Source organism: Alligator sinensis, unplaced genomic scaffold (assembly GCF_000455745.1).
Source record: "Alligator sinensis unplaced genomic scaffold, ASM45574v1 scaffold809_1, whole genome shotgun sequence".
In the NCBI taxonomy this organism is placed as follows: domain Eukaryota; kingdom Metazoa; phylum Chordata; order Crocodylia; family Alligatoridae; genus Alligator; species Alligator sinensis.
The window spans coordinates 2047347-2069914 of record NW_005841956.1 but is presented as its reverse complement, the minus strand read 5'-3'; the positions used below and the strand labels follow the sequence as shown (position 1 = coordinate 2069914).

Genomic DNA, 22568 nt, shown 5'->3' with positions numbered 1-22568 from the left:
AGACAGCCTAGTGGAAGCCTTTTCATCACTGTATTAGGGCAGGTGAAAGCAGAGCCAAGTAGCAAATTCCTGGCATGCTGTGAAAGGCCTCCACTGATTCTAACCTTCGTGTTTTTCCTGGATTAAGTGTGAAATGGGGAGCCAGCATTCAATAAATGATGGAGGAGCTCTGGAGACAAAAGGGCACAATGTAATGAGAGACAGAAGGGAGTGAATCACACTGCTGGAGCTGCATCCCAGGAGAGGCATGAACACTGGGGGAATGGCTGCTCACTCAATTTTTAAAAAGCCATAAAAATGTGCATTACTTCATATTTTACAACATTTGACTTCACTGAGTGAAGAAAGCTTGAAATAATTTGTTCCAGGCAAAGCACAGCTGGGTTTATCAGAACACGATTGCTTCAGAATGACGGGGGAAACCCGGCAGCCCATCAGAGCACCTGCCATGTGCCGTTTCTGCCTGCTTAGAGCAGAACACCTGATGGGATCTTCCCTGGTGACCAGCAACTTAAATGAGACAAGTCTCCTTCAACCCCCGGCTCCTTTATGTTGTATAATAAGAATGGCTCTCCTTGTTCCTGAGCCCTTTGGAGCATTCAGAGGAAGATGTCAATACTATGTATTGCTTATCAATGGATAAGCCCCGAGGGGGGTTCTTCACATGTCCCTGTGAGCCCTCCAAGGCCTCCAATTTCCTTTGCCTTCCAACATACAGAACAGTAATGCCAATACAGACATTTTTTGTACAGGCCGGAAGGTGGATGTAAAGTGATTCAGCCTAGCCTGTCTTGCCCAGATGGGAAACCTAGCGTATATGACAGGTTTCTGGTTTTCTTCTCTTGAATGATTGGGCAATTGGAAATTGTAACTACCTTGTACACTGCCAAAGCACAATTGGGCTGGCTGAGGCTGAGCCAGGGAACCTACATTTTCTCCACTATTAGGCTTTTAACTGGGTAACAGTTTTGGGCTCCCAAACCTACCAAGCAACTGACCATAAACTAAGACAGAGTTAAATGACCACAGAATTAAAACACAAAATCCTTAATGCAGTAGGATGCTGGTGAGGAAATTTAATGCAAATGTGAGACATATTTAGATTTGCTCTGCATTATGCAAAATTTGGGGTACATTTCACACTTCTTGTGCTGACTATTAGTTTGTTTAAAATATTAAGTAAACTGGCACAAAACACAGTGAAGACTTAGGCTCTCCAATAGAGTAGGTATCAGAAAAGTGGTGCAATGCAGTGGAGAGAGAGATGCAGAGAACAATGGAATAGTGTTCATAGGTTGCAAACAGGCAATTTTGGTGAAATAGGTGTTAACATGCTACCTGCCCTCTGGTGACCTTTGTATGTGAAACAATTAAAAATAGACATCATCAAGGTGCCACCGATATGGAGACCCAAGCCTTTATAATCGTGTAGGACCAAGAACAGCTCTGAGACCCTTCGTGTCTGCTGTGCTTTCATGAGAAATCTGTCACTTCCCTACCACGTATAATGTGAATAACCAGCTTTGGGTGTATGCCCAAACCAATGCTCTTTCTTGGGTGGAATCAGAGCTCAGCTAGCTCTGATACTGCAAAGAGCTAAGATAGGTCACTTTTTGCAAACCATATGGAAACAGAAAGGAATAAGTTCAATATCCTACTTCCACATGAGTTTCTGTGTAGGAGTGACAGCTACCCCCTGTGCAGCACAGTGATAACCATGTTTCTTTTTGACAGTTATTTTTGTCATTATATGCTCCAAGCCTGGCCGAGTGATTTCTTCAAAAATATCAAGCTTTGCAGTTAAATATCAAAATACCAAAGAAGCCACAACAGTTGTTCAGGACAGATCAGCTTACCATCATTGATCTCTCAAGTTCTACCTCCTGGAGCAATTCTGCAAACTCCTTAAAGGATTCAGCTAGAAAGAGATAAATGAAAGAGCTAATTAGCACAGACCTTGGACAAATTAGTGCTGAAATCATGTTGTACTCATGATTGCTATGCTCAGTACAAAACAGCAAACTGATCCGGAGAAGCATTTGGAGCGCATTTGTTTCTATCCCAGGCAGTCCAGATGGTTCCAGATTCAGAGTATTGTGAACCTTCCATTTCTCTAACTCATCATACACACCAAGCCCATACGCAGAATCTACCTAAGAGAAGGAGCACGAAGTTGAAAAATGTACAGGTGAACTTTCATGAAGGCTATTTAATTAATTTGAAAGATCTCACAGCCCCATGATCACTCTATAATAGATACTCTGTTCTCTATCAGCAAGGACAACATGCTGATAGAGTTCATTTAGGAGAGCTTGATCACTTCTTACATGAATGGTGCTTTACAGTTTGGCAAAAAGAGGACAATGAATGGCAACCTGAAACTGTTTGATGCAAAAAAGTACTGTTCCACCAACCACTGAGCAGGCAGCAAAATACTGCTTCCTAGGTGCATCTACCTGTGCATTTAATGCTATTTGACTTTACAGAGCAGTAAATTTACTACTTGCATATCTAGGTAGGAAATTTACTGCACAGTAGACTAATTTACTGCGCAGTAAGCGCCTGCATGTGTAGATGGTGACACTTTCCTGTGCAGTAGATTAGTCTATCTAATAAAGCATAAAGCAATATGTGCAATAAAGCATCTCGTGTAGACATAGCCCCTATGGTCTATTCTCTACCTGGCCAGAACAGTATCAGAGTGGTTTGGTCTTCATGGAGGCTTGTTTGTTAAGAGAAAAAGAACTTAAGTGCCTGCCTCCCTCCCTATCTCTGGGCTAATCCTTAAGAAAGATGAGACAAATGCATAAGAAAAGCCTTATGGACAGCACTAATTAATTATCTTCTTGGCTAGTGCAGAGAAGTCTGATCATTTCAGCCTCCATCTCATGAGGTAACAGCACACTGTCTAGTCCCTCTGCAAAGTCAGCTAGGTAACATAGCAGAAATTACCATAATAATAATAATAATAATAATAATAAAGAACTAAGGAGTCAAAGGGGAAATCAAGCTGAAATGTTTCATACCCCACATGGCTGAGCATAGGGAATAAGTTATCAAGCAAGGTTTGCAGAGTACATGCGAAGGAGGGAAAGGGTTGAAGAGAGAGAGAAGAAAAGGAAAGCTTAAATGTACTTTTACTGACAAGGGAAGGGGCTGGTGGAGGGAGAAAGGAGTCAAACTACTCCACCAGTCCCAAAGCTACCCAGTAGGAACACTGTACAATTGAAGGTCCATGACATTTGAAAGTGGAGGATACCAATGCAGGCAGATGAAGGCACTGGAACTAGAGACCTGTTCCTGACATCTTCAGAAAGGATAGGCCTGATGACTGGGGAGCATAGCAACAAGGGGACTCTAGCAACCCAGGTCAGGTGGGAGAGATTATGCCTGTGAAGGCACACTATTTAAATGCTATGACAACCTGATGGCTGGATCTCAGCTTGGTTCCTTCGTCTGAACTACTGGACAGTGTCAGATCTACAATGCAAGGATCTGAAAAAAGTCCTATACCTAGATACAGCCTTAGTGCCGATAGAAAATCTATTATGCACTGTACCTAGAGAGATACTGGAACAAAAGGTTAAAACAGACTGAAGAATCTGGTATGGACTGGTTCTTTTTAGTGGTCTTCATTCATTAATGTCACAGATTTTGTGTGCACTTCCTAAAATGTATAAGGCTACCTGCTGAGAAGGAGTGAAAGCGTCCTGAAAAGACAGGATCTGAATTCAAAATGATTTTGACAAGTAGAGAAATGGTCTGAAATCAGTAAGATAAAATTCACTATAGCCAAGTACAAGGTTCTGCATCTAGGAAAGAAATAAACAAATGCATAAATACAGTATTGGGAAGAGCTGGCTAGGCAGCAATGTTTCAGAAAAAGATCTGAAGAGTATACTGGATCACAACCAAATACGGGTAAACAATCTGATACTGTTGCAATAACAGCTAATTTAAATCCAGGAAATATTAACAGGCATATCATTTGTAGAACACAGGATTTAATTACCCCCCTTTACATGATGTCGGTGAGGCCTCACCTGAAGCAGTGTCCAATTTCAGGCACCACTTTTTAATAAATATATAGACAAAGACAAGAGAGTCTAGAGGAGAGCAACAAAACTACTGGGAAACTTAGAGATGTGACTTACTAGGAAAAGCTGAAAGAACTGGGTTTGATTATCTTAAGATACAGAAGTTTAAAAAGCTTTATAAAGCAGACAAAGATCAACTGTTTCCCCTGAAGACAGAATAAAAAAATAAAACTAGTTTAATTTGAAGCAAAGGAGGTTAGATTTGGGGGGGGGGGGAACTTCCTTTTTACTAGGCTACTGATACACTGGAATGATCACCCAGAGAAGTTGTGGAAATCCAGTCACTAAAGGATTTTAAGAACAAGTCAGACAAACATCTGTTGGAGATGGAAGATCTGATAGGAAAGAAGATGCACTTGATCCTACCTCCGAGTCTCTTCGTTTCTCTTCTAGCCCCACATTTCTGTGATTCTATGTGGCATAACATACAGGGCCCTGTAGTTAATGACTTCCCTATGTGCCACAGAATTGCTATTGTCCTCTATTTACATTCACTCCTAGCCTGTTTATAGCCCAGACTCCACATTCATAGATAAAAGTAGCCAATTAGTCCCACAAAAAGAATTTCAAGAAAACATTTGGCTTTTAAAAAAACAGAGGGAAGAGCTCTCAAAAGGGACAGCCTCCTGAGAAGTAGCTCTAAAACTGCTCTTTGTGGTTTGGCACATCCCAAACAGGTATGCTAATGAAGCATGGGAGTATCCAGGTATGTAAGGAGGCTTGTACACCCGTGTATGCAAGTGGGCAGCATGCAGTCCTGGGCCTCACAGAAAGCTGACGGCTCACCCCAGCATTCAGAGAAATATACATATCCTCAGGCAGCCACTTAGGAAATCTGGCTGTTCTTTTGTTAAAAAGGCAGATGTTGCAGCTTCTGCATAGCAAATGAATGAGTATGCTAGGTATTGTAGTGGGATTTTCTGTAGAGTTGCCAAGACAGAGAGAAAGAGAAAAATCACCACTTCCTGATACACTAATTCAGCTGTCATCATCAAAACACAATCTTTTTGATTAGTCCATGATTTGGGTTTTTCTCCAAAAATTGAAAGCTTTAAATCCCTAAAGACACACTGGCTTGATGATTCCACTATTGGTCTCCAAGCTGAGGCATGTTAACACTCGGTATGGTCACCCATGGCTATGTGAAATCTGAAGTATCCATATATTCAAGGAGAATGAACCAGGGTAAAAGCAATCATCACAGGTGGATGCAGAAAATCCCTGAAGTGCTAGTATGCTCTTTTTTTGCTGCTTTATGAAATATAAAGCAAGGCTGAAAAGTTGTTTTGTTGTTCTTATTATCAGGTTGCTTTATAGACTTATACTAAATGCTGCCAGTTGTTACAATTTGATTGCAAGTCTCTTGATATTTGATGTACTGAAGTCATAGTTTGCCAAGGCACATGGAAAAAAAATCTAGTCTATCTTGTGGAAAAAGAGCAGGAAAATGTGAACCCTTGAGAAATTAAAAAAGAAAAACAAAACAAAACCAAAAGAAATCCCACACTCAGAAAACAAAATGACAACCTCCGAGCCTATATTACTTCAAAAAACCTGTGGTTTAGCTGAGTCTAATTTATCATTTTTTTAATATTTGGTGTAATTTCAAAACAGTCTGACTAGAGCTCCCTTCCTCTTTCCTATTTCTGTTTCTTGTGATGCTGTAATTTCACTATTTCCCAGGCATCTCAGTCTTTCAGAATAGATAAGACCTAAATATCCAGTGGGTACAAAAAGAAAATAAGCCATAGGGGGAAAAAAAAACAACCAACTTTCTTTCAGTGAACTGCTTATTTACAGATGCCATGCAAGCCCCATGTCTGATCAAGGGCCTGATCAAAATCTGTTAGTTTAAATGGAAATGGCTCCTCTTGTAATGGTGGAGCCAAATCTGTGCCCGGTAGTACATTTGGAATGCTCTATTAAGAGCTCTCTAAAATGGGTGCAAATTCCCCTTGTCCCATAACAGCCTTCTCAGCAGCAGAGCTGCTTGCTTCTCTGGGTCTTTTCAAAGAGTGTTTTGGCCTCTCTGTTATAGCTATGGGAGGAGAGGTGGCTGTATACTGCTGCGCTAAACCTGTTTGGTGACTCAGTTATGTCTGATTTACATTATTATGCAATCAGCACATATCACTAGCCATTTCCCCTAATGGGAAAGTGCACTCTGCAAGAGACAACCCCAGCATATGTCTTCTTCCTGAGTCATGTTAGAAGTAGTAAGCTTTATTATTTTACAATCAAGAGTGGTAATTTTGTCCTAGTACTTTTCTGCATGTGTAAAGAGCAATACCTTTACTGTCTGCCCATGCAATAAATGCAACATTGTTCACATATTATGCTCACATTCCCTTGAAGTTTAATAGAAAATGTTCTATGGAGTTTTAGTCCTACATTCCATGAATGACCTCCAAATTATTAGATGCTGTCTTAGGAGAATCCTTCCAGGTCCCAGCCGTGTCAGGAGACTTCTAAGGTAAAAAGATTAAAGTCGTTGCTGAGATATCAGTGACATGCTCCTTTTATTATACAAAAATAAAGAAAAGACTTTGAGAAGGCTTTTTAGTTTTTTGAGCTGGTTCAGACTGAAGGAGCTGGTGTGGAAGAGAAACAAATGAAAACACATATCTCACTTTCTCGTGCCCAGTGGATCAGAAAAGATTGGCTGTTTTGCAACTAAAGAACTTTATGTTGCTGCTACATTCACATTATGTTCATGTTAATTCTTCTTGCCCTTCCCCAATACACCCAGAACAAATGCTTTTCTATTCCAGTGCACCTAGGATGGGGGAAAGGTGCCAGGAGGATAGCTCTGCAGACTAAAGCTCTCTTTATCCATAAAACAGGTGCTCTATAGAGCAGATGCAGCAGCAATACAAGCTTCCCCAAGCAAACGGATGAAGAGTCGCTGTTTTCTTGCCTCCAGACCCATCCAGAGTAATGGACAGACAGGCTCCACATTCACTCTGAGCTGGGAAGATGAAACTTTTCTTCCTTTTAGACTAACAGGAAAGAGACACTTGTTTCTTGGATGGCTCTTTGCTTCAGATCCTTCCGTTCCCAGTTGGGTTGATTTATATGCAGTTTTGCGGTCCATTATTTAGAAGAGCTCAGAAATTCAATAACTCTTTTTCTCCGATAGCTGGGCTCTGACTCATTTCCAGTAGATTTCACCTGTAAGTTTTACACTAAAGGAAAATCAGTGTCCAAAAGGCAAGCCACAATTTGCTCTAAAAGTCTAAAGAAAAGCATTTTAAAAGAACTGAGCTTTGTCTTTATTTGATTCTCCTTCTGGTGAGGGTCAGTCTTGTGGGCACAGTTAAATGGGAAGTTTGAAAAATAATGTTAATCTGGCCTGAGTGTGCAGGAGTAACCTGGCTATCTCCCTGTCGATGTACTCAATCCTGAGTACTCTCTCCTGGGAGTGGAAGCTTACCAGTATTTTGCAGAATTGAGCTGCATGACATTACTTCTGATGATCCCGTCTGCTCACATGAATCAAGCAGATCAGCGGGCAGTTCCTGTCCTAGTTCCTGCAGCCTGCCAAGTTCTCCAATAGCATTAAGAAATTTCTGTGTGTTTTCACAGCCCTTGTTCGGGTGTCACCACAACAGTTCCAAGACTTTAAAATTGCTAGCTCAACCGCAGCAGATAATCCAAGAGACAGACAAATTCAAAAAATGCCTTTTTTAGGAAGTTTAGTGCTATAGTTTTAGCTCTCTGGATGCATCAGGCAGATGTTTAACCTACAAAGAATTCATTGGGTTGGCAGGAAACTAAACTACATGGAAACTTAACCCAGAAATGGAGGCGTTGGGAACAGGAAAGCTCCATGCACCACAGGCTGCCTCCGCAAAACTTATGCTTTACAGATACACTGAGGGCGGGGGGTGCTTTTTATGTAACTGTGCACATGCTAATTACTTTCCATGTGGGTCAGAGGCTTACAGTTTCCAGAACACCAGGGCAGCTAGCTATAAAACAGTTTAAAGCAAATTTAGATCTAGAAGCACTACTGGTTCAGGACCCATGACCAAGTGTTCCGAGTCACGCTTTCTACTACAGGTAGAGTGGGAGTAAGAACCCAGGGGATAACATTGAAGTCACCCAGGGGCACTGCAGTTGAGAAGCTATTACAGGTCATTTCTAGCCTTTGACTGGGGGGAAGTCAGAGTTGTAAGAGATGTTGGTCAAACTCAATCTACTGAAATTTGAATGTCAAATTCTAAACATTGATGTTTGTGCACTTACAAAGTGTGCTACAAGGCAGTGTAGCCCAAATCATAAACTGCACGTGCTATCTACAGAAAGGGGTTCCAGAAACATGGCTTCTATTTTTGAGCAAGAACTAGGACACACTTATTAACTCTAGACTCTTGTTATGCAGGTTCATGGTAAGAAAGAGAATGTTGTATAAGTAAATTCAAATCTGCAATGACAGGGAAAGCACTTACCAATATTAATCTCATCATCTGTTAGCGTGTCCCCAATGAAGTCAAACTGAAAGGACTGCAGAGTCTGGGAGAATTTCTGCACAGCAGAGGAGTAATCTGGAAAAGGATGAAACAGCAAGGTTAAATATTTTTGCAATTGTAAGGTAGCGGTGGAAAGCTTCATGAAATTCACCTTTCAAGGGAAAAATTTCCACTGAAATGATACAAAAAAATTGAACAGATCCCTGTGCATCACTTGGATTTCAAGTTTTCTTGTAAATAATATGCACTTTTTATGCCCAGATGATAGGACCTATATTTTCAAAGCATCTTTAAGAATACACCTGAAATATCAGTGGATATACCAAATTCAACATCAATTAATTGATCTAATACTTAAATATCTCAGTGATAAGCATGGGAATAGATCCTTTTCACCTACAGAAACATATGCAATCTTAAATACCCTCTTTTCATCATTGTGGGGCTTCTTTTGATAATTTCATACCATGAAAACTGTTTACAGAACCAAGAGAAATTAAATGTTAGTGAATGGCATGTTGGAGTGCAACACTGGAGGCAAACTCAAGAAATATCACATTCAAATTCAAGAAATAGCAAATCTTGTACCCTGGGAGAAAGACAGACAGTTACGGAGGAACACCACAGGGGTGGGTAAAGGGAGTACACAACTCCCTACTTAGTAGTGAATTTGGAAATGCCTACACAGCAAGGTTACCAGAACAGGCAGCAACATCTATGCTAACCAACCAACCTGTGGTACCCTAGGTGTGTAGCTACACCCCCTCCTAATTTAGCCAACATGGAGCAATGTAGGGTGCTTGATGACACTGCTGGCCATGGTCAATGTACTGCATAGATGTGTCCTTAACTCTGAGCGCTCATTAGCGCACTCAAAGCCAAAACAGCGTGTAGATGTGACTACCCTGTTTTCAGTTTGCAGAGGCACCCCACATCCCATAGCCTGCCTGGAGATACCACTGCCTGTTATAACCAGTTTGCCACACTAACAGGGCTTTTATTTTCCACCTAGTCTCTTTAAGACTGTCCTAAAATGACTCCTTCATGTTGTCAAGCCAAAAAGAAGCTGAGGGTTCAGGAGTGAAAGGCTGGGAAGGGAGATGATCTGTAAGGCAATCTTAGAAGTGTCCCACAGTATGAAAGTTTGACAACAACTGCGGCGAGCCAAATCAAACACATCATTGCTGGCCCTATCCTCCTGAAGATAGCTACTTGTGTTGTTTATATTTCACAGTCTCTCTCTAAGAACGGTAAGTGGGAAACGGAAGAAAAGCATTGGATCTTGTGTGACACACAAGGCATGTGATAAAAACAGAACTGGACCCAAATTTGACTCCTGATTCGCATCACAATTTTCCTGCAGTCCAGAACAAGAACACCACTCAAGTTCCAGGCTTCACCTAGTCTAAGGCACAGGATCCAGACCTGGGTTAGAGTCCAAACATTCTCAAAGTCTGGAGGTTGCAGGAATAGAAAGACGTGAGATTCCAGGTCACAACCTGCTAGTCAGGAAAAGGAAGGTTTCTTTCTGTCAGATTTGTAGCCCAGTCATAACCTGACCTATATATTTGAGAGTGGACATAGACAGCCAGAAGTGCAACGTTCATCCCCTAGTTTAGACCACCGTAAGGCCACATTTCCAAAAGCACTCTGATTTTTGGTCCTTTCTTTCTTGGATCCCTATTTAAGATGCCAACACCTTGATTTTCAGTGGTAGCAGAATCTCCATTGACCTTAGCTTCCTCAGCTGGGCTTTCTAAAAAAGAAATGAGTCACCTACAATTAGAAGTCACTTTTTAAAACTGGGCTGGTAGCCACAAACAAGGGACTTGCACAACAGTGACCTAAATTACTGGAAGAAAAATTATACCTGGAAAAAAAAAGAAGTGTGGGCTACAGTCAACTTTGAACTTTGGTTTGTTTGGGCTTTTATATATATTTTCTGCACAAAAGTGTAACAGTTTCAGACTTATTCTTTAGCTAAGGTAGAGTGGTGGCCCTGATGAAAGTAATACTTTTGACTGGCATTTGAGACACTTTTTTTAAAAGGAATTCAAACGGTTTAAGAAGGCACCCACTACCCTAAAATCTAAGCACTGGAAATTTAGTTTTCGGTGTACAGTGTATTTAGTAGGGTATAGTACACAGGCCCATTCTTGAGCTCTTTATTCTATCAGAAACACATCAGGATTCAGTCAGCAGTTTCCCTCCACTTCAGACAGGGTCAGCATGAGATCAGAGCTGGATTGATGGTAAACTAGAAAAAGACCATCTTGAAAGCTGTGTGAATTTCATCAGATGTGTTCCCCTGAACAGAGGAAAGGCATTCAGGCCAGCCATTTGGGACTCTCTAGTACATGGCATGATTTTTTTTCTTCTTTCCCTATTTCAAGCAGCTCTGTAACCTGGAGAGACAAATCAGGCTTTGAAGCTTGAACTTGACCAAGTGGGGAAAGGGTCTGAGGAACAGGTGGAAAAGCAGAAAACACAAAGCAATGTTCCCCTCATTGTGTTGCAGCTGGGAGTTGGACTTTGCTAGACATGTTTCCCTCTGTGAGCTGAAGATGAGCTGGACAGAAACTCGCACTCCTCCTCCCTACTTTCTGCCTCTGTTTCATGCAAAAGCAGAAAGCAAATAAACCTACCCATCTACAGTTGCCTATAACCTTCCATCTGTTTGGCCTGCTGGCTTTACAAGACAGGGATCAGCATAATCTGGAGAGAACAAGGGAGGAAGGGCCAGAATTCATCTGATGTCCTGTTTCACCTCTGAAGGTTTAAGAGTTTGTTGGCTGCATGTTGCTTCACCCTCGCAGAGTTCTCATAAAATGCAGTACAGGAAGGAAGGGTGCAGTAATTAAAGCAGAGTCCAGCTCTTCCACCGCTCAGGTTGATGGGACTATTTAACACAACAGCAATGTCTCCCATGACCTGAATTCTCCTTAACATAGTCCCAAGTCACCATAATAAATAAATGTACTTTTGATCTCCCAAGGCCCTTTCATTTGGGTCCTTTTGCTGGTTGAAAACATGGAACTACACTCTAATCCCTTGCCAGTAACTAGAAATAGAGCAGACAGCACCTCAGCAGTGCAGAGACTGCAGCTGATGGTTGAATATCACCTGCCAAGTCTTTTCTTCTGTGCCATCCTACAGGCCAAGTAGCCATCTGAAGACCCATTCATGGTTGCTGTGACTGTTTTGTTGCCGAGACTATATTTTTTACGTAGTTCAAAATTTCCAGGAGTTGCCAAACCCAAAACAAGTGATTTCTCTTCAAAGCACTGTCTACCTTGGGGGATTTTAGTGCACCTGCTGATGAGAGATATGTCAATCCCCAGACCTTAACAGTGCAGTACTAGTGGAAAATTCAGATTTTATTGGAGCGACTAATGGGACTCCAGGATGTTAGTTCTGGCTCTGTCACACACTGGATCTTTGACCATAGGGAAGTCCTATAAGCCCTTTGTGCTTCAGTTTCCCCATCTATAAAATAGGAAGCATGACACTGATCCACCACAGAAAGAAGGCTTGTGGTTTTAGTCTTGGGACAAGAGTTTGTAAGAGCTTTAGATGACCAGTAGTACAGAAGGGTAGGTTATTATTGAGGGTGCTAAGTTCTGACTGCCATATTCTGCATCATTTCTATTGTGCCAGGAGAGGGGAAGGTCTCAGGAGCATTTTCACCAATAGTTCTGTATTTCCCAGCCCCATCCATCGTCTCATAGTCTTGGAACATAAGGGCCCAGCACTCTGCCAGGTGAGGAGAGAGGAACGTGACCCTGTCCAAGACCTCCTTATTGCCCCTCCTGCAGCAGCCACTGGAGTGATGCTAGGATTTCCCCGCTCCACACAACAGCTGGACATGAGGCCTCTTCAGCAGATGGAGCAGACTGAGCACATCATGTTTGCTGACAATTGGGTAACAATTAATGGAATCTCTGGACTGAGAGCTATCACTTTTAGACCATGCAACAGGTGAACTGGGTATATTTCTGTACTCTTCTTCCTACCATGATACTATAAAATGCAGGATTCTCTGAATTACTGTAGTTGCCTGCAAAGGTGAAAGGAAACCCCCGCCTGGAGTTTAATGGGACCTATATACAAATATCACAGAAACTGATCTCTCCCGGCATTAAGCCCGCTCTTCACCTGTTCTAGGTTCAGGTACAAATGCAACATGGTTTCCACTGCAGTGCCAACACCCTTACAGAAAATGGGCAGCATACTGGCCCCTCTTTGGCAGCTTGGCCTTGGGGAAACAAAACTACACCAGTGAGGAACTGATATTTTGAAAACACAGTACTTCCAGTCTGAACCAACTTATTTCAGAGTGAGGAAAAAACCCAAAGAAATAAAGACTTTGTGAGAAAGCACACTGAGTTTCTTGGGCAATAGCTTGCATTACTCCCCAAGCCAAAATTCATGCTCTCTTTGCAACTAGGCAATGTTCTTAAAATGTAACTACCATGATATTGCAGTTTTATGTTGCATACACTGCCGCTTTGCTCTGGGCTGGGGGAACATTAGGTTAACCCAGGGAACATAAAGAACTTTCTAGTAGTCACTGGTTTGGGCTAATTCAAATTAAGTTGTGGTAACAGGAATTTTACTGTATTGAGGATATATAAAAATAGAGCGCTGCAAGAGGAGATCATATAAAAGCACAGACAAGCAGTGACAGCGGGAAGCAGATGCCTTTAACAGTTAACCATGACTCTCACAAAAGCCTGTAAACTGTTTATTTCCTTGTTCACATTTTCATTTCTAACTGCAGTCCCTTGAGTCAAAGGAGGCTTCTTGGATAGCAACAGTCTTGAAAGGAACTCAGCCTTCACTGGAAAATTCCCACCCTCTAAGATCAGCCAGTGAAATAATGATTTCCAAAAGGGTGTTGCTGCTCTAGCAGCTTTTCAGGGTGTGTTAAAGCAATGGAAATTATGAAAGAAGAAAAAATGACCCGCCTGAGTTTTCTCACTTCCTTGACAGGATTCTGAGTGTGCCTAAGATCACCTGTCCCCAGGCAATACAGGAGTCGTGGCAGCACTCCAAGCCACATTCAATACCAGGGAGCAATCTGCAAAGCATGAGGACAATAGTGAAAATCCAATCCCAGCCAAGAAAAGAAAGGCTTCTTCATACACACAAGAGAGTCCTAAGTCACGGGAGGGTTGGAAGCTAAAAATGCATAGAAAACCCTTCTTTCCTATCAAAAACCCTGTTCAGCAGTTTCCTCTGAGGGGTCAATACTTAGTTCTTGAATGGAGAGATTCAAAGCCTGAATGAGCTATTTAATTACCAGCTGCTAGGAAAGCCTTGAGAGAGAATATGAACTGGTGAACTCTAGTACAGGATGACGTCAGCAACTAGGAGGAAACCCACTTTCAGTATGCAAAAATTTGGTATATTCACATACTTTAAGGCAGTGGGTCTCAATTTTTTAGGCGCAAGATACCCCTTGTTAGACTCAAGAAACCCCTCAAAAAATGCCAGTTCTAGCTCTCATTTGTTTTTTTGATTACAGAAAAATAATAGAGCAATTCTTCTGTTGCAAAGAACTCAGGAAAAAACACTGCAGGTCTGAATGTATTTAATTCTGTGGTTTCCTGTCTGAAATCTTTGGGCTTCTTTTGAGAATTATGTTTGCACACTTAACAGTGAAAACACTGCATGACATCCTGTGACACTGCCAAGGCACCCTGGTTGAGAATCACTGCTTTAAGTAGTTTACTGGAGACCTTTTTTCAGGCAAACCTATTTGTACCTCCTGTGTCAGGTGGAGGTCCTGTACACAGGTTAGAAACCTGCATGAACGGTGGGACTTTGCCGTATGTGTCTCCCAGCAGATGTCTGGGTAGTTTAGGTCCCCCATGACTACCGCCTCTTTAGCTTTTATGGTCTCTGAGAGCTGCCTCAGGAGCCCAGCATCTATTTCTTCCCCTTGATGTGGGGGTCTGTAGTAGACCACCACCAAATCCCTTTCTCCTTGCCCCCCGTGTAGCCTAACCCACAATCCTTCTACTTCCTCATCCTTGGATTCCGTCTTGATGAGGGTTGATGTATATTGCTCATTGACATAGAGCGCAACCCCTCCCCCTTTTTCCCCAACCCTGTCCTTTCTGTACAATGGCCATTCTGTTCGATGGCTCGCTAAGACTCAGTAAGCGGCCCTCCCCCGCAAATAATTGCCCACCCCTGGTCTAATAGCTCAGCCTGTAACTGTCTTCCTACCTTGATCTAATCAACATAAGCTGAAATGCAGCCATCTTTGAACTAATGTCTCAAGGGTAAGTATGATTCTCTAGACCATACTGTGTCTCCTCTAATACAGTTTCCCTCAATTTATGCAGTACATGCGTTCCTGGAGAACGCCATAAATTGAATTTGCATAAAGTGAACCTCCTTTATAATGCAAGAAATAGGGATAGGTTCCTGTGTCGGCTGCTCCTGGGGTCGCTCCAGCATGGGCTGGGGCAAGTGTGGACAAGTGGAGCCCAGGATGGTGCGGGACACGGTACTCACCCCAGCCCCGGCTGCGGCGGCCCCAAGAGCTGCTGGCACCAGCTGCCTGCAGTTGCTGGGCTGCACCGAGCCCCAAACCCCCAGGGCTCTGCCTGTCCCCACTCACCCCAGCTCCTGCTGCACTGCCCGGGGAGTGGGAGATGCCAGCTCCCTGTAGATACTGGGCTGCACCATGCCCTGGTGCAGGCAGCTGGTGCCAACAGCTCCTGGGGCTGCTACAGCCAAGGCTGGGGTGAGTGGGGCCATGGCCTTTTCCTCTCCCCCCCACAGATTTACCTGCTGGGAGGGGGCTCTATGCTGATCGCATAAGAGCGAGTTTACCTCGCATATAACGAATTATGGGTCTAAATATGCTCATCGCATGAGAGCAAATTTGTATATAAAATCCCACATAAATCGAGGGAAACCTGTAACTCCATCTGCAAGCCAATACACAACCAATGCAAATCCTGGAGTATTGATCTCACGTGTTCCCAAAGATGCATCGCTTACTGAATGAGCTGCCATATACCACTGATACAACTGCAGTTTCTGAATATATTTAAAGATACACCACCAGGCAGGTGGCAATGCAGCCATCCAAACTGGAGGTAACAAAGATGCCAGTAGTAGCAATAAAGGTTGCATCTGAGATAAATGATTGCATTCACTTGACCAGAAGACAGAAAAAAACATTACTGTTATCACGATTTCTCTGTTTATGTACTCATAACTCGGAAACTAAACAGACTTTTCTATATTGCGAACTTAAGGCAAAGTTTGACACAGATCCTTAATCCAAGAGTCAGCAATTTACCCTCACCATCCTCACTAAATGTTTCTCTCAAACCAAACCCATGTCCCTCTTATCCAGAAAGGTCTCAAGCAGGTAAGTTTCACTCATGTGTATTACCAAAACCACTCTATGTTCTCAGCAGCCTGGACACCTGAAGAGAAACAGGGATGCTCTTTTGTGCATCCACGTTCTGAAGAATCCTATTGGTGCAGAGAAGGATTCAAAAAAGCTGGCCGCCTCAGTGGTTTGTGGGCTGGTCATTTTTATGTACGAGAAAGCAACGTTCCCCTGGCCATGGTGTGTGCTCTGACACATTAGCCGGGTATATCGCCTAATACATTCATGTGAGTAATGGAGAGTTTCTGGCTGGATACTCGCACTGCACTCGAAACAGCTTGGCATGGATTCAAAGCTGTCTCCTCCCTTTTTCCAGCTGGTGGGCCAGGGCAGGATTTAGTCCTGAAAAATCACTGGAAAAAAAACACTCCTCCATTAGCCATTTTAGATTGCAAGCTAGAAGGGAAACAGGGACTTGAAAAGGCCAAAGATAATACTTTTTAACTCAAAAAAAAGTATAGCAACTGGTTTAGATTATATTTTCCTTTTAAAAAGCTGGACCAGACTAAAACCTTGTTTGCCAGGTTTCAGGATGAAGGAAATCCAAGTGGATGTGTTACATACCACCTATCATATAAGCTTCATAATAATATTAATAAGGACAATAATAATAGACTCTATTAATTACAACATCACTGTTTGAATTGCTTTTGCTTGGTTCCAAAATCCTCCTTTTTATGGAGATATGTTCTTATCCTTAATTTAAAAAAATGCCTGGGCTGGAAACAACTTTAATGATTATTAGTTTAAGTGAGTTAGCACAGCCACTATCCCACCTTTCAGCTCCAGTCTGCTTTTATAATCTGGACAAGTTCCATGCCTGTATTATCTCAACTGAGACATATTCCCCCTGCTTAGCTTTACAGCCCCTCCTCCATTGTGGTGACCCTACCAAGACACGGAAAGCAGGAAAAATTCCAAAATGTTTCTCAGGCAACTATCTGTGAACTGATCTTCAATTCATTTTTCCCAAGGGGAAAAATAGGGCAAAGAAAATATGACAAAAGAAACTAGAAAAAGTCATTATTGGTTTCAGTGGAAAGTTTACGTCCCAAAATGCAGTATCTAACTCACTAATGGTTCTCCATCCAAGACATGCTGTAATGAATTATGCCAGATTTCCATCCTTCCAGACTCATTCTTAATCCTCTCTGAAAGATATCAGAAGTGGGAGCTTTGATTTTCCTCTTCCAAATCACTTAGGCTAAACAATTCAAGTAATAGCATTGCAGAGCATGCCTATGCTCAAATAATCCAATCTTCAAACTGGTTACCAGGAAGCAGGATTATTTTATGTACTGGTCACTTCCCCACCACCCAGTCAGGAGTTTGGATTCCCCAGTATTCTGAGCCATCTCCTGCTTGCCAAGTGTTACTTGAGGAAGTTTTTCCACAACTGGACTGAAGAGCTTATGTCTGTTTCTGGTAGGCACAGTAGGTACAGGCAGTCCTCAGACTTACGACACAATTGGCTCCTGAAAACAGCATCGTAAGTCGAAACGTTGTAACTCGGAACCGATTTTCCAATTGTAAATAATGTTATAAATGGCGGATTGGTTCCTGAACCGAGGCCCGATACCATTTTCACCAAAAATAACCCAGAATTTTGTACTCGATCAATTATAGATAAGTAATATAGCTACATTAATGAATTTCTATTGTAAATAGCAATCATATGGATTTGGAAGGACTTCTTTGAGGTGACTTTGCTGGAATTTTGAAGGGTTCTTGGCTGGAGTCTTCTCAGGAGTCTTGGCTGCAGGTTTTTCTGGAGTCTTGTCTGCTTTCTTAAAGAAAGTGTCCAAGGAAGTTTGGAGAGAGGTTCTCCAGGGGGATGAGCAACGCAACAACTTGTTCGCTGGTGTGGCGTCACATCAGATCAAGCGTTGTAAAGTCAAAACTGACATCAGAAAGTTGAAACAGGGTGTCAATTTATAAACACTATAAGTGTGAAATACTGTAAGTCGAGGACTGCCTGTACAACCACAAAGCAAATAATAACCAGGCCAAATGTTTAAAGTGGCTTCACTCTATTTTCAGTTGTGTGAACAGAAAAAGTGGAAGATACAAGAACAGAATATCCAGTTACCTTCAATATAGGTAGACTCTTGCGGTGCATTCCCATGAGCGGGAAGGTGTTTTTCCCCAGGGACAAATAGTAGTGCCATATATTTGCACCACTGATAGTTGTCCCCAGGCACACCCCTGCACACGCACTCTGGCATGTGGCAAATTGCCCCGGATGGGGTAGGGAGGCTGGGGCCAGGACCTGGGCTACCCTCAGCAGCTTTACCTGGGATCCTGGAGGCCCTCTGCGGATGCAGCAGCAGCGATCCAGGTGCGCACAGCCAGGCCAGCAGGCGGAGTGTGCTTCTGACTGGCCAGGCTCTGGTTTCAGGCGACGCATGCTACAGCCACATGCGCTGCCCTGCTTATTTTTGGTGCGGGTTTTTGTTTTTTTGGCATCAGGATCTCCCAGTTCAAAAAAACTGCTGTGCTGCAAATTTACACTGCAGTGAACATCTGCACGTCCCTAAAGTTAACTGATTTGAAAACTGGACGCAATTAGTCAATGTATATTAGGTGGTTCCTCTTATAGTAAAATTAGTATTTTATGCCTTGCAGACCTGATCCTAGGCCATTTAGGTTTATGGGAGTCTTTCAGAATAGGCCTTGTCTTAGTGCAAGAACCACTTAACTTGTGGGCTACACTTGTGTACCATTCATGAAGTCCATACTTTTCAAGAAGTAACTAACACTGCATGTTGAAGTACTCCTATAGGTAGGGGTCTGCTTAACTTGAGGCAGCTGATTTAGGCTAATAAAGCATAATCAGCCGCCAGCTGATTTTGTGGGCACACCATGGGGCTGGCAGCCATTGTCGTGGGCAGTGCACTGTGGACACCCCAAGCCTCTGGACGAGGGGCCCCAGTGTTCCTATCCCTCATCACTGATTGGCTGTGAGGAATGTCTGTCAAATGGCCCTGCCTCTTGCCATCAATTCATGGCACGGGGTGGGGCCAAATGACAGACAGCTCTTGCAGCCAACCAGCAGCGAGGGGTAGAGGCAGCAGCCCTCTTGCTGTACCAGCAGTCCCCATCTCCCCCCAGCTGGCGGGCAGCCAGGCCACAGCAGCCAAAGCGACTGGTGGCTCCCCAGAGGGAGCCAGCATTTTATTTTCAGTGAGTGGGGGTCGTCCCCCTGCCAAGGGAGCCTGCCAAAAGTGCAGAGCCCACGCTTTTTGCAGGGCCTGCCCAAAATTGAGGTTTCCATAAACATTGCAAGATCATCATTTCAGTAGGTCCCTACCTATAGGCACTTTCCCTCTGTAACTGCATTCATTGAACTGCAGTCGTACTACGGATGATGCTGACCCCTGAAGTTTTGATGGCATTAGGAATGAAGGTTTTAGTGACCTTGCTTGTTTATTTTTTCCTGATATGAGCTACAATAGACGAGGACAACTTAGAAACAACAGGGAGGCCTCAGCTCCTCGGCGAAGTCTACTGAGATGGTAGTAGAAAAAGCTTATCGGTTACAAAAATAGGAACAAAACAGTCATGGGAAGCAATTTACATCTTTTCAAAATGCACAGTATGTTGCTAGGATACAGCAAGTTCTCATGAGACAGTTATAGGCACCTATAAGAAAAGGAGGATAAAGACTACTAAGTATTTTAACATCAGGGGCTTGATGCCTTAAACAGAGCCCACTAGCTACTGCCAGCATTAAGCTGAAATCTCAGGGTTTAAAATCATAGTCAGCAACTCTGGAGAAATTGTTTACTAAAGTGAGAGTGCTGCTAACAGGCACCCTTCCAAGGCTGAAAATGACAGGTTTAGTGAATTTATAATATGTTTGTAAACTGATTATAATCTTTTTTTTTTTTTCTTACAGGAAAATATGTTCTCCAGTTTTATTAGGAAGACTACTGGCCCAGGATGCAGGACACCAGGATGCTCTTTTTTCAGCTGTGTCACTGTCACTGTTCTGTTGGATGACCTTCACTCTTCATGACTCACTTTCTCCATCTGTAAAATGGGGATAATGGGACTTATCTCCCCTGTAAAAGTGCTGTGCAATTTTCTGAGGAAAATAAATATTAATACCCAATTCTTTATTTCAACACCTCAATGTCTGCTGGACTAGATCTCTGCCCCATGGTGCTCACAATCTAAAAAGGCAATACAAAAGAGAAGGCACAAGAAGTGCTACTTCAATTTGACATGGACCCACTCAAGAACAAAAGAGAGAAATGTAGTAATCCCCAAAAGCTGGTAACAAATAATACTGACCTTTTGGGAAGCATGACTTGGGTTAAGAGAATCAAAAGTTCTCTGAGGGAAAAGTTTCTGGAAGAGGAATGCTATTCTTCATGCAAAGAACAAAGATAGGGTTTCTATGCCTATGGCCCTGATCTTGCCACAAACTCACTGTGGCTATAAAAGTGTGGTAGGTCCAATCCAATACATTAAAACCAGTTCTGTACTACTATCTATATAAGAGATAAAGCAAGCTGGAAAAACATTACTGTTAATAATCTCTGTAATGACTCTTGAAAACTCAAAGATCATCTAATGGCAACCAGATTTCTCTCAATCCACAGTTACTGGTGTCTGTGTAAACACAAAGCCTTGACTGAACACATCACTTCTGACAGATCTTATACATGCACAGAAAGAATGGTTCAGGGTATATTATTATGATGGGAAAGTTTATTGGCAAATATGAATAGGAATGATTTTAGCAGCTTACCCTACAACAGAAATAATAGCTTGATAAAGTCAGTACAAACAACAGAATAAAAAGACATTTATGCAAATAGAGCAAGAATCTCAAAGCAACTTTAAAACTCAAGCTTAATTCTGGGGGTTATGGTGCAGCTTTCCTGCAAAGCAGCATCAAGTGCTTCCTGGCAAGGCTCAGTGGTATGCAACTTGGTTACTCCTAAACAGAGACAGAGTCACACAACTGGAAGAGTGACACCACTGTTGGACTGAATAGACCAAAGCTTCTGATTTGGGGTGGGGGGAAGAGATGAGATTAATACTGAGGAAAGAAAAGTGAAAAACCTGAGAAACAAATGGCTAAAAGGTCAGACGGGTAGACTGGCGCAAGCCAACAGAAAGTTTTAAGGGACCATTTTGTTTTGGGTTTGAGAGTGGATATGAGGAAAGTGAAGATGCAGAAGGAAAGAGGCTGGGCAGTGAATACAGCGTCTGGATTAGGAAATTCAAGAATACACATTTTTCCATTTAAATGGAAAATCTCCAGTTTTTCCTCTGACATAAATTTATCATTGCCAAATTTTTCTGGTTTTCTTCTACCCTCCATTTCACACACAAACAGCCGGACTGCATTAAACTGATGTAGCCTGGAATTGAGACTCCAGGATCACTTCCATTCTCACATGATGCCGTAAAATATGTAGAAAGCCTAAGAGTCACAGATGGAAGACTTTTCTCTTTTCCAAGTCAAGGATATTACTACAAAAGGCATGCATAGTCTCCTTACAGTTCTAACAAGGGAAATGCACTGAGTCTTTGTTTCAGCTTTAAAGGACTTCAAGTCAAGCTTGGTGCAACTCCACTGCTTGCAGTGGATCTGCATCAAGATGGTTTGGGTCACAAGACTTTTACAACTCATTTTCCTCACAGCATGTGGTGAATCATGCAAGCTATTTCACAATATGCACTCATAATATTTTTCCCCTTTTACTTAAAAGCGTCTAATCTCTCAGATGTATAAAAATGGCACAATGGCGGCACTGGTTTTATAATATCATGAAAAAGTAGGACCCAGAGAAATGAACGTCAGGTAATTACATTAAAGTGCTGTGCAATGCATGAGGAAGTGAAAGATGCAACTGCATATAAGTCTTCAAAAGGTGCTGTGAAGAATTTGCTTGTGTCCCTTAGCCCTATATAGTAATGCAAAAATGTAATGTGTGTACAGTTCTGCAACTGTAACTTAATTTCCTGAGGCTCTTATCCATTAAATAGCATGAAAGGTACTTTCTTGGTATTTAAGAAATCTGTCATTAATAAAAAGAGTTTATGATGGAACAGTTCTCCAGGCTGCAGCTTGCATTTTTGGGAAGAAACTTTGGACAGATTCCAGGGGAACCTCAGCTGCTTGCAGAATGAAATGTCTTCCTATTTCTGGAGGGGTCAAACGAGAAACCCTCAGATCCACTTTGAAGCTACCGGGCCAGGTCAACATTCCTTTGACTCACTCTGGAAATCCTTTTATAATCTCCAGGGTGTGGTGTCTCAACAAGACTCCTCAATTGCAAATGATGCTAGAGACAGAGCAGCTGCTAATTTAAATTTAAAGCCAGCTTCTTCAGAGAAAGGTGACACTTGGCAAATTTCTATCGGACTACGTAAACAGTCATGACTGTAGCACTTAGACACCCCCACACGTAAAAACATGGCAAGATAGGGTGGGGAGAGATTTTACAGATCAGTTAATCCAACCCCCTGCACAAATGCAGGATGTGCTATTCCTAAACCTATTCCTAAAATAGAAAAAAATAACAGTTCCTGCAGTTTTAAATGGCTGCTAATTATCATTGGGGG

General features: G+C 42.4%; 1 protein-coding gene across 7 annotated transcripts in view; it reads right to left on the bottom strand.

Annotated features, from left to right (window-relative positions):
* Window positions 1-22568, bottom strand: part of OPHN1 (oligophrenin 1) — a 113605-nt gene that overhangs the window by 63369 nt on the left and 27668 nt on the right. For all 7 annotated transcript variants that reach the window (XM_006020500.3, XM_025200116.1, XM_025200117.1 and 4 more), the window contains exons 2-3: window positions 8549-8644; window positions 1857-1918 (exon numbers count right to left, since the gene is read on the bottom strand). In XM_006020500.3, the coding sequence (XP_006020562.2) occupies window positions 1857-1918; window positions 8549-8644 (158 nt within the window). The remainder of the gene's footprint in view (window positions 1-1856; window positions 1919-8548; window positions 8645-22568) is intronic.